This window comes from Thalassophryne amazonica, chromosome 5 (assembly GCF_902500255.1).
Source record: "Thalassophryne amazonica chromosome 5, fThaAma1.1, whole genome shotgun sequence".
NCBI classification, from domain to species: domain Eukaryota; kingdom Metazoa; phylum Chordata; class Actinopteri; order Batrachoidiformes; family Batrachoididae; genus Thalassophryne; species Thalassophryne amazonica.
In genome coordinates, this window is record NC_047107.1 from 6,233,573 (window position 1) to 6,246,772 (window position 13,200).

At 42.6% G+C, this 13,200-nt stretch overlaps 1 protein-coding gene across 1 annotated transcript in view; it reads left to right on the plus strand.

Annotated features, from left to right (window-relative positions):
* Window positions 1–13,200, plus strand: part of hps4 (HPS4 biogenesis of lysosomal organelles complex 3 subunit 2) — a 42,367-nt gene that overhangs the window by 10,225 nt on the left and 18,942 nt on the right. The window contains exon 4 of the mRNA XM_034169687.1: window positions 1,012–1,119. Coding sequence (XP_034025578.1) covers window positions 1,012–1,119 — 108 coding nt within the window. The remainder of the gene's footprint in view (window positions 1–1,011; window positions 1,120–13,200) is intronic.

The window sequence follows — 13,200 nt, forward strand, 5'->3', positions numbered from 1 at the left end:
ACCAAAATCATAACAATTTAGATTTAGGCTGTTCGTTACCATCCAATGATCCACCGGAATTACTTTGTGCACTTCCATGACCGGTTTCAAAGTATACTGTATTTGCAGCAAACAGCTTTGGAGACGTCCGAAAACAAAAGTACTCGTTTCCGACAATTGATGTAGTTATTAGAGGCGTCCCAGCGTGCACTTCAGTGGAATGTATCTGCTAACGTTAAGAACTAAGGCCGCAGATTAATTCCAATGTTTCCATAAGTGTGATGTTGTGTTATGAAAACTCATTTTTAAGTGATAACCATTAATTTTGAAGCAGTCACAGTAAAAGCAGCAGCCCTGAGAAGGTTTAGTGCACCTGCACAGCCATTAGGCATAAACGCAACCTGTTAAAATCACAACAAGACCCTTATAAGTCTTGTGTATATAACTGTGAAGAATCTTATATATATCTGTGTGATCGTGTTGCCTGTGAAAATGTCACAGAGACATTCCACGTCCATTAAGTGGCAATAAACAACTGACATAATGGTTAAAACAGCGTCACTTGTCGGAAACGCTCGGTTACTCAGGAGTACTTTGTTTTCGAACGTCTCCATAGCTGATTGCTGCGAATGCCGTATACTTTAAATCCTGTCATGGAAGTGCACAAAGTAATCCCGGTGGATCATCAGATGGCCACTAACAGCCTAAATCTAAATTGTTATGATTTTGGTGCGACATGTCCTTTAAGTGAAATAAAACTGTAATGGTATCATTAAGTATTCATATCGGTACTCGGTATCGACGAGTGCCAAAATGTATGTACTTGTACATAGTCTGGAAAAGTGGTATTGGTGCATCCCTAATACTTTTAAGAGACACTCTGGTTTATTCTGTGTTTATCAGTTATGTCAGGACTTGCGCAAGTTAAAGAGTTGGAAGAAATTATTTATAATCTGGTTAATAATGTTTTTAAAAGATAGCATTTTGGCTGATGTCCGGTTTGAAGTGTGATGTGTGTCTTTGTGTGTTCAGGCTCTGGGCTACTCCATGGACGTTCCCATCGTCAGTGTTTGTCAACTCCTGGATCAACTCATCAACCTCTTCTGTTTCTACAATGGTGCCATCCGTCAGAGCTACCAGGTGCTAGGGTTGGGGCTGAGCCGATCCCGGATCGGTATCAGAACCTGATACCGACATAATTCACGGATCAGAATTTCCCGATCCAACCTATACCAAAGAAAAAACATGTCTGTGAAACCTCTCTAGTGCTGCCTGCTCTCTGCTGTGTTTACTGCTGAGTGGGAGGAGGGGGAGGTGTCTGACCTGAAGCCGAGCTGTTTCTTCCGCGCACCGCAGCTAAGATGAGTTTTAAGCCACCGGTAACGGCAAATTTCCATCCGGCTCTCAGGTTCACATAGTCACGGATTTTCCAAAAAATGAACTGGATTATCACTGAAAAATCAGCCGCTTCAATGTCCCAAGGCTGTGAAATGCTTTAACAGCTCAGTGCACAGCTGCGGAGGACAGCCGAACAGAGATTCACTTTCTCTCCACTTAACGGGAAAAACTACGCCAAAATCCTTCAGTGTTTACCCAGAGTTACTCTCGTGAGTGCTGCTGATGATTCAAGCTTTGTGTTTGCTCAGCAGGAAAACGGTGAGTGAGGGAGACACAGAGAGAGCGAGGGAGGGAGGGAGAGAGAGCGAGAGAGGGGAGAGAGAGGGAGGGAGGGAGGGAGAGAGAGTGGGAGGGAGGGAGAGAGAGCGAGAGAGGGGAGAGAGAGGGAGGGAGGGAGAGAGAGCGAGGGAGGGGAGAGAGAGCGAGAGGGGAGAGAGAGGGAGGGAGGGAGAGAGAGCGAGGGAGGGGAGAGAGAGCGAGAGGGGAGAGAGAGGGAGGGAGGGAGAGAGAGCGAGGGAGGGGAGAGAGAGCGAGAGAGGAGAGAGAGGGAGGGAGGGAGAGAGAGCGAGGGAGGGGAGAGAGAGTGAGAGGGGAGAGAGAGTGAGGGAGGGAGAGAGAGCGAGAGAGTGGAGAGAGAGTGAGGGAGGGAGAGAGAGCGAGAGAGTGGAGAGAGAGCGAGGGAGGGAGAGAGACAGAGAGCAAGGCAGGGAGAGAGAGCGAGACGGGGAGAGAGAGAGAGAGAGAGAGCAAGGGAGGGAGGGAGAGAGAGGAGAGAGAGAGAGAGAGAGCGCGAGGGAGAAGACTTTTTCTGCCTTTTTTTTTTTTTTTTTTTTTTTTTTGCTCCAACACTTGCTTTGACAATGTAAATGTATGTTTCCCATGTCAGTAAAGCTCCATTGAAATTGAAAATTGAGAAGGAGAGAGAGAGAGAGCCTATAAAAATAAGGCTGTAACAATCTAGAAAAAAATAAAAGTACTTAATTTCACCAAAACATCAAATCTCATCTTTCATCTTAATGCACCTTCTGGCAAATTGTAGCTGAACTTTCAGGTCTCCTTTTTAAGAAAATCCTCATATAAAATCAACAACAATGATAATATTAAAGCAAACAGAGCTCTGGTATTGGATTGGAAAAGTATCGGTATCGATGGATATCCAAATTCAGCTATCGGGATCAGATCGGAAGTGAAAAATTGTGGATCTGTGCACCAGGTGCAGTCCTATTCTGCTAGAAAGGGTTATTTCACCAGAATGTGTCTTCCACCTGGCAACATTCAGTCTCAAAAGTCCCAGTGCCCTCGCATTTGAGGACGAGTTTCCATGACCCTCCAAATTGTGCAGTTTGAAGTAGCAAATTGAAAATACACTTAATAAAGTATTTTGAAATAACTCTCAAATATTGCACAAAATTTTTTTGCAAGTACAAGGTGATTTGTTTTTTCCAGGCGATGTGAAAAAGCCTTATTTAGAAAAAAAATTAACTGGAAACACTTTTTCCGCTGTTACAGATCACATCACATTCTAACATACGTGGCACGTTACATGTGGATGAAGTAAGAGACGGAGACCTTGTTAAACATCATAAGAGATGATTTTATGACAGTATTGGATGAAAAAACAACAAAATAGCAATATTTACTGATCCGTCGCATGACTGTTGTAATTACAGTTCTGGCGAGGAAGCAAACCCAGCAGTGGTGTTCAGTCACTCAGTGGGAATGGTGTCGTTTCACAACTGTTTTTATTGACATTCTTCAAATGCCACTGAACTTTTACACAGATCACTCACGGAAACGTGCACTTGTGGGCATGTTGGTGAAGAAATGAGATGTGGTGAGGTGCAGAGCTGGTGTATTGATATTGTCCTTCACCAGAAAGTCTTTGCACCTTAGCCCACTAAAAACCACGTCTGAACTCCAGAGCCAATGAGTACCGTAAAGAACCCGACACTCAGACGCACCCTACCTAAGCAGACTCACAACACACGTGCATCTACACCAGTTGCCTGAAAGTCAAGTGGAGTCTGGCAGCATGCACCAGTGCTGCGCTTTACCGCATCCACAACACCATAGAACCGTCTTGGGTCCTGGATGACAACCACCCAAGCAGACAACTAGTTCATTCTCTAAAATAACCATCTGTCTGCTGCACTAGTCAGACAGGTGGTTATTTTAGAGATAACATCTGTCTGACTGTCTTTCTGAGGTCATTAGCAGCACTCTGGAGAACTTGACTGCATACTGGGGAGGTAATTCAGCCATTTGATTCAGGGACACATAAAAGGTGCAGGACACTAGCCCTCAAGGACAGAAGTTGAAGACACCTACTCTATACAGAGCTGGGCAGACAGGCTGTGATGATCCTGCGAGTAGACGAGGAGGCATTTGTGAGAAGAGTGTGATCACATAACTGACTTTGTGGTTTAGTGCTTCTCTCTTATGGACATCCTGAGGTTTTGTGGGTTGCCTAAGAAGTTGCTGGGCATCATATCCAGCCATACTGTGAGTGTTGTGTGGAGCGGGTTTGGACTCTGACTTCTTCCCTGTAAATACTGGCATTTGTCAGGGATGTGTTTAGGGATGGGCAATATCGTTTTTTCATGTCCGGTAAGCAGTGGTGGAGACAGCTAACCAAAAAGTTAGCTTCGATGACAGTTAATCCGCTAACTGAAAAGTGAATTTTTATAAAGCTAAACCGGTAAACCACAAAAAAATTGATCGGAAGTTACAGCTAAAAGTTAAACGGGTAACTTTTAGTATTGACTCCAGTACACTGGCAGCTACTGATACTATTAAATAAATTCAAAGGCAATCACAAACAGCGAGCCAGCGCTTCTAAGATCAGCCTTCTCTCAGCAAAAGAGACCTGGTGACAAGAGAGAAAGGAAGAGGAGCAAAAGAAAAAAAAATCAATTATTTTTGCAGCCATACAGTTTTGCAGACATGTCATAGGAGTCATGCACAACAAGGCAGTTTTGAGTTATGGTTAAAATTTGAAACAAATAAATTCCCGATAAGTTATTGAAATTAACATTGCCTCTGTTGTTTTTACAAAGTGAAAACAAAAAAAAGCTACACCGCACATGGCAGTGTTCTCTGCATTTTGACGGGGGGTGTAGTAATGAGAACAGCTCATTTGAATTTTCCCATAATGCTTTTTACTGCATGTGTCTGTTTAACGTCAAACCTTCAGAATTCATGCATTACGAATGGTCTGCGGTGGTTTGAATCATATTTGTCTAATAGATTACAATTTGTTCATGTAAATGGGGAATTTTCTTCACAGACTAAAGTTAATTATGGAGTTCCACAAGGTTCTGTGCTAGGACCAATTTTATTCACTTTATACATGCTTCCCTTAGGCAGTATTATTAGACGGTATTGCTTAAATTTTCATTGTTACGCAGATGATACCCAGCTTTATCTATCCATGAAGCCAGAGGACACACACCAATTAGCTAAACTGCAGGATTGTCTTACAGACATAAAGACATGGATGACCTCTAATTTCCTGCTTTTAAACTCAGATAAAACTGAAGTTATTGTACTTGGCCCCACAAATCTTAGAAACATGGTGTCTAACCAGATCCTTACTCTGGATGGCATTACCCTGACCTCTAGTAATACTGTGAGAAATCTTGGAGTCATTTTTGATCAGGATATGTCATTCAAAGCGCATATTAAACAAATATGTAGGACTGCTTTTTTGCATTTACGCAATATCTCTAAAATCAGAAAGGTCTTGTCTCAGAGTGATGCTGAAAAACTAATTCATGCATTTATTTCCTCTAGGCTGGACTATTGTAATTCATTATTATCAGGTTGTCCTAAAAGTTCCCTAAAAAGCCTTCAGTTAATTCAAAATGCTGCAGCTAGAGTACTGACGGGGACTAGAAGGAGAGAGCATATCTCACCCATATTGGCCTCTCTTCATTGGCTTCCTGTTAATTCTAGAATAGAATTTAAAATTCTTCTTCTTACTTATAAGGTTTTGAATAATCAGGTCCCATCTTATCTTAGGGACCTCGTAGTACCATATCACCCCAATAGAGTGCTTCGCTCTCAGACTGCAGGCTTACTTGTAGTTCCTAGGGTTTGTAAGAGTAGAATGGGAGGCAGAGCCTTCAGCTTTCAGGCTCCTCTCCTGTGGAACCAGCTCCCAATTCAGATCAGGGAGACAGACACCCTCTCTACTTTTAAGATTAGGCTTAAAACTTTCCTTTTTGCTAAAGCTTATAGTTAGGGCTGGATCAGGTGACCCTGAACCATCCCTTAGTTATGCTGCTTTAGACGTAGACTGCTGGGGGGTTCCCATGATGCACTGTTTCTTTCTCTTTTTGCTCTGTATGCACCACTCTGCATTTAATCATTAGTGATTGATCTCTGCTCCCCTCCACAGCATGTCTTTTTCCTGGTTCTCTCCCTCAGCCCCAACCAGTCCCAGCAGAAGACTGCCCCTCCCTGAGCCTGGTTCTGCTGGAGGTTTCTTCCTGTTAAAAGGGAGTTTTTCCTTCCCACTGTAGCCAAGTGCTTGCTCACAGGGGGTCGTTTTGACCGTTGGGGTTTTACATAATTATTGTGTGGCCTTGCCTTACAATATAAAGCGCCTTGGGGCAACTGTTTGTTGTGATTTGGCGCTATATAAAAAAATTGATTGATTGATTGATTACTTTAAAACTAAAACATATAGCTGATATTTTCACTTTATCAATAACAGTTGCCATTATTTTTGCTAAACTGTCCAGAATTAGTTGGTTTAAGTGAAAACATGAGTGAAGGTGCTTTGCGCTTCATGACTCCTGCCCACTCTGTGAGTATCAGCATGTTGAAAATAAATTACATTTTTTTTTTTTTCTTCGCAATAGCAGTTGGTCTGCCCACTTTTACAGTGGGAGGACTGAGCCTCTCACAGCGGTCTGTTTATTGCAAAACACATAACAGAAACTAACATATAGGATTTTAGGTTTTACACATGTTTCTGACCGTTCAGCTTTATCTCTATGCCTGCAAAAAAAAAAAAAAAAGTTAGTGGACTGAAAGTTAGTGGAACTAAATTTAAAAGAAGCTAATTGGTCCGCTGATGGTTTTCAAAGTTAGCTGAAAAGCTAATCCGCTAACAAAAATGTTAGCTTCGCTGATTAACGGTTAGTGGATTAGCGGAACTGTGCCCACCACTGCTGGTAAATATCTGCTGATACTGACACAACTCTGATACCTTTTCCCTGCCTTCAGACATCTATTATGTTAATAAATACGTCTGTCTGGATGGTTTTCTAACCCAGCCATCAAACAAAGCATCAACTCAAACTGTGAAACAAATATTCTACTCCTTTACAAGAACACGTGCAGAGCCCACATGACTCAGTTGTGCAATAAAAGACTCGGGTCAGATCTAATTTTGTTTGTTGTTTTTAAATGCTCAGTATCCGATCCAGTGATTTTTGGCCAATATCGGACCGATGCTGGTCCATAATATCGGCTTGGTGCACCTCTAGTTCCTACACTGTTCAGTGCTCGCATGGCCTGGGTGTTGGTTCAGGTTGTGGAACCCAACAGCTTTGGTGCCTTTGTAATAAAGGTTTACTGACGTTATACGTGTGATGTTTGAAGAATCCACGGAGACCCTGATTGCAGAACTTGAGAAGTTGAGTGAGGAATTGGATTGCCTTGGTTCAAAATGAAGCTCCATGCTTTCAATGGCTAACTGGACTTGACCATCAGAGTTGAACTTGTAGACACATTCTCTTATCTGAGAAGTTACATTCATGTCTCTCTGACCTAAGCCTTTGAGACCAGGAGCTGACTGAGAAGAAATTTTGGATTCAAGAAGTCGGTGGACACAGGTGTTTGGTGATGGTGGTTGGCTCTCACTGCGGTATTGTATCACTTCCTGTTCCGGAGCACAGCGGTGTTTTGCTGTATCTGTTAGCTGTTTAATCTGCGCAGTTAGATTGATCTAGTTAACTAGATAACGATTTGTTTCACAGTGTAATCTTCACGTGCCTTAACTAAAGCACTCCGTCTGCTGAATCACCTCTAAATTATTTACACATTATTCACTTTGTGTGTTTTTAGGAATCCGCTAGCTTAGCGCAGCTACTAGCTCTTAGCCGGTTTAGCATGGCGGCTTCTCCTGTCTCTCCTGCACTTTTCTGCTCTGGGTGTGAAATGTTTAGTTATTCCTCGGCATCCTTTAGCAGTAATGGTACTTGTAATAAGTGTAGCTTATTCGTAGCTTTGGAGGCCAGGCTGGGCGAATTGGAGACTCGGCTCCGCACCGTGGAAAATTCTACAGCTAGCCAGGCCCCTGTAGTCGGTGCGGACCAAGGTAGCTTAGCCGCCGTTAGTTTCCCTCTGGCAGATCCCGAGCAGCCGGGAAAGCAGGCCGACTGGGTGACTGTGAGGAGGAAGCGTAGTCCTAAACAGAAGCCCTGTGTACACCGCCAACCCGTTCACATTTCTAACCGTTTTTCCCCACTCGACGACACACCCGCCGAGGATCAAACTCTGGTTATTGGCGACTCTGTTTTGAGAAATGTGAAGTTAGCGACACCAGCAACCATAGTCAATTGTCTTCCGGGGGCCAGAGCAGGCGACATTGAAGGAAATTTGAAACTGCTGGCTAAGGCTAAGCGTAAATTTGGTAAGATTGTAATTCACGTCGGCAGTAATGACACCCGGTTACGCCAATCGGAGGTCACTAAAATTAACATTGAATCGGTGTGTAACTTTGCAAAAACAATGTCGGACTCTGTAGTTTTCTCTGGGCCCCTCCCCAATCGGACCGGGAGTGACATGTTTAGCCGCATGTTCTCCTTGAATTGCTGGCTGTCTGAGTGGTGTCCAAAAAAAGAGGTGGGCTTCATAGATAATTGGCAAAGCTTCTGGGGAAAACCTGGTCTTGTTAGGAGAGACGGCATCCATCCTACTTTGGATGGAGCAGCTCTCATTTCTAGAAATCTGGCCAATTTTCTTAAATCCTCCAAACCGTGACTATCCAGGGTTGGGACCAGGAAGCAGAGTTGTAGTCTTACACACCTCTTTGCAGCTTCTCTCCCCCTGCCATCCCCTCATTACCCCATCCCCGTAGAGACGGTGCCTGCTCCCAGACCACCAATAACCAGCAAAATCTATTTAAGCATAAAAATTCAAAAGAAAAAATAATATACCACCTTCAACTGCACCACAGACTAAAACAGTTAAATGTGGTCTATTAAACATTAGGTCTCTCTCTTCTAAGTCCCTGTTAGTAAATGATATAATAATTGATCAACATATTGATTTATTCTGCCTTACAGAAACCTGGTTACAGCAGGATGAATATGTTAGTTTAAATGAGTCAACTCCCCCGAGTCACACTAACTGCCAGAATGCTCGTAGCACGGGCCGAGGCGGAGGATTAGCAGCAATCTTCCATTCCAGCTTATTAATTAATCAAAAACCCAGACAGAGCTTTAATTCATTTGAAAGCTTGACTCTTAGTCTTGTCCATCCAAATTGGAAGTCCCAAAAACCAGTTTTATTTGTTATTATCTATCGTCCACCTGGTCGTTACTGTGAGTTTCTCTGTGAATTTTCAGACCTTTTGTCTGACTTAGTGCTTAGCTCAGATAAGATAATTATAGTGGGCGATTTTAACATCCACACAGATGCTGAGAATGACAGCCTCAACACTGCATTTAATCTATTGTTAGACTCGATTGGCTTTGCTCAAAATGTAAATGAGTCCACCCACCACTTTAATCATACCTTAGATCTTGTTCTGACTTATGGTATGGAAATTGAAGACTTAACAGTATTCCCTGAAAACTCCCTTCTGTCTGATCATTTCTTAATAACATTTACATTTACTCTGATGGATTACCCAGCAGTGGGGAATAAGTTTCATTACACTAGAAGTCTTTCAGAAAGCGCTGTAACTAGGTTTAAGGATATGATTCCTTCTTTATGTTCTCTAATGCCATATACCAACACAGTGCAGAGTAGCTACCTAAACTCTGTAAGTGAGATAGAGTATCTCGTCAATAGTTTTACATCCTCATTGAAGACAACTTTGGATGCTGTAGCTCCTCTGAAAAAGAGAGCTTTAAATCAGAAGTGCCTGACTCCGTGGTATAACTCACAAACTCGCAGCTTAAAGCAGATAACCCGTAAATTGGAGAGGAAATGGCGTCTCACTAATTTAGAAGATCTTCACTTAGCCTGGAAAAAGAGTCTGTTGCTCTATAAAAAAGCCCTCCGTAAAGCTAGGACATCTTACTACTCATCACTAATTGAAGAAAATAAGAACAACCCCAGGTTTCTTTTCAGCACTGTAGCCAGGCTGACAAAGAGTCAGAGCTCTATTGAGCCGAGTATTCCTTTAACTTTAACTAGTAATGACTTCATGACTTTCTTTGCTAATAAAATTTTAACTATTAGAGAAAAAATTACTCATAACCATCCCAAAGACGTATCGTTATCTTTGGCTGCTTTCAGTGATGCCGGTATTTGGTTAGACTCTTTCTCTGATTGTTCTGTCTGAGTTATTTTCATTAGTTACTTCATCCAAACCATCAACATGTCTATTAGACCCCATTCCTACCAGGCTGCTCAAGGAAGCCCTACCATTATTTAATGCTTCGATCTTAAATATGATCAATCTATCTTTGTTAGTTGGCTATGTACCACTGATCATCTGCAGAGGAATGGTCTATTTGAAGAGTTTCAATCAGGTTTTAGAATTCATCATAGTACAGAAACGGCATTAGTGAAGGTTACAAATGATCTTCTTATGGCCTCGGACAGTGGACTCATCTCTGTGCTTGTTCTGTTAGACCTCAGTGCTGCTTTTGATACTGTTGACCATAAAATTTTATTACAGAGATTAGAGCATGCCATAGGTATTAAAGGCACTGCGTTGCGGTGGTTTGAATCATATTTATCTAATAGATTACAATTTGTTCATGTAAATGGGGAATCTTCTTCACAGACTAAGGTTAATTATGGAGTTCCACAAGGTTCTGTGCTAGGACCAATTTTATTCACTTTATACATGCTTCCCTTAGGCAGTATTATTAGATGGCATTGCTTAAATTTTTATTGTTACGCAGATGATACCCAGCTTTATCTATCCATGAAGCCAGAGGACACACACCAATTAGCTAAACTGCAGGATTGTCTTACAGACATAAAGACATGGATGACCTCTAATTTTCTGCTTTTAAACTCAGATAAAACTGAAGTTATTGTACTTGGCCCCACAAATCTTAGAAACATGGTGTCTAACCAGATCCTTACTCTGGATGGCATTACCCTGACCTCTAGTAATACTGTGAGAAATCTTGGAGTCATTTTTGATCAGGATATGTCATTCAAAGCACATATTAAACAAATATGTAGGACTGCTTTTTTGCATTTACGCAATATCTCTAAAATTAGAAAGGTCTTGTCTCAGAGTGATGCTGAAAAACTAATTCATGCATTTATTTCCTCTAGGCTGGACTATTGTAATTCATTATTATCAGGTTGTCCTAAAAGTTCCCTGAAAAGCCTTCAGTTAATTCAAAATGCTGCAGCTAGAGTACTAACGGGGACTAGAAGGAGAGAGCATATCTCACCCATATTGGCCTCTCTTCATTGGCTTCCTGTTAATTCTAGAATAGAATTTAAAATTCTTCTTCTTACTTATAAGGTTTTGAATAATCAGGTCCCATCTTATCTTAGGGACCTCATAGTACCATATCACCCCAATAGAGCGCTTCGCTCTCAGACTGCAGGCTTACTTGTAGTTCCTAGGGTTTGTAAGAGTAGAATGGGAGGCAGAGCCTTCAGCTTTCAGGCTCCTCTCCTGTGGAACCAGCTCCCAATTCAGATCAGGGAGACAGACACCCTCTCTACTTTTAAGATTAGGCTTAAAACTTTCCTTTTTGCTAAAGCTTATAGTTAGGGCTGGATCAGGTGACCCTGAACCATCCCTTAGTTATGCTGCTATAGACGTAGACTGCTGGGGGGTTCCCATGATGCACTGAGTGTTTCTTTCTCTTTTTGCTCTGTATGCACCACTCTGCATTTAATCATTAGTGATTGATCTCTGCTCCCCTCCACAGCATGTCTTTTTCCTGGTTCTCTCCCTCAGCCCCAACCAGTCCCAGCAGAAGACTGCCCCTCCCTGAGCCTGGTTCTGCTGGAGGTTTCTTCCTGTTAAAAGGGAGTTTTTCCTTCCCACTGTCGCCAAGTGCTTGCTCACAGGGGGTCGTTTTGACCGTTGGGGTTTTTACGTAATTATTGTATGGCCTTGCCTTACAATATAAAGCGCCTTGGGGAAACTGTTTGTTGTGATTTGGCGCTATATAAATAAAACTGATTGATTGATTGATTGATGCCGACACCTATACAAGACAACAAGGTCTTTAGGGTCTTGGTGCGTCCTTGTCTGACTGTATGGTTATGAGACTTAAATACTAACCAGTGTTCTTTAGAAGGCAAAGACTGGATGTCTTTAGAACTACGTCTCTTTGGAGGATCATTAGGTACTGCCTGAATGTCTTTGTATACAATGAGCAGTTAAAATTTGTGCGACTCAAATGAAGAGTATCACTTGTATGACATTTTGTTTCTCTGGTCATGATCCAGTACACAGGTGCCTCAGTGTTGAGAACCCAACTGGCTGAAGAAGGCCAAGGGGGATGCCTAATTATCACCTGGCTGCAGCGGGTAGATGGTCATTTTAGAGCTGTGGGGATGGACCGGTCATCTGCCATGCAGTACCCAAGGCTGTTCTGTGATGTACAAATGATCCGAGACTCTGCTTAACTTAATTTTTCCGGACTGGAGGTTGCAACTTGGTTTGGAATGTCATGGTGCTACTGAGGTGGTTCCAATACTGACATGTGGCACCAACGCTTGCTCCCTGAACTGACTCTGACACACAACATCACAACACAGTCTCCAAACATCTCCCCCCCACCCTCCCCAACTAAATGACAGTTTTGGGATTTTGTGCCTATACTGTCGACTGAAGGACTCACTTTTTTTTTCGTTTTCTTCAGCATTTGGCACATAGTCTGGCCAGACACAAATGGACTTGGACACAACTGGTGATCCAAGTGGAATGTGGGAGTCCTGCAGCAACTGGAGTTGTAGTGCACAGCTTGATGGAAATCCTAGGCTCTATACAGAGCTGGGCAAACAGGCTGTGATAGTCCTGTGAGTAGACAAGGAGGCATTTGTGAGAAGAGTCACGTCTGTCTCACATGACACAACACAGTCCTCAAACATCTCCCCCACCCTCCCCAACTTAATGACAGTGTTTGTGGTTTTGTGCCTTTAGTGTCGACTGAAGGACTTTAGCAAAAATCTCTGCATTAAACATTCATGAGTTAGATCCATTTTTATGCATATTCTCTCTATATTCAGAGGCCATAAGGAATTGGACAAACTAAATGGGGGAAAAAAAGAATTATTACCACCGTGGGCCGGTACTTAACCCTCGGACACCATAGTGAGACAGGTATGAGAGTCTACGCCTCCTCCAGATGGGACGCTCATCCATCACAGGTTACTGCCCAAGTCGAGGCTGTAACCCCTGTACAGCTGGGTAACTGGACTACAAAACCCTTCACAGGTTCCATGTAGAGGTTGATGTGGTGACATGTGGCACTGATGGATGCTCTTGTGTCTTGACTACACCTACAGTTGCCTAGAAGGCACATTGGAGCACTGAGCCTAGATTTGTTTGGTTTTCTTTTTTAGAAATTATTCTGTCTTTCACGCTATCGTGAAGCAGAAAAGTTGGACTGTGCAGTTTGTTCAGTCAAAAAGTTGGTAACTCCTTCAGAGAGT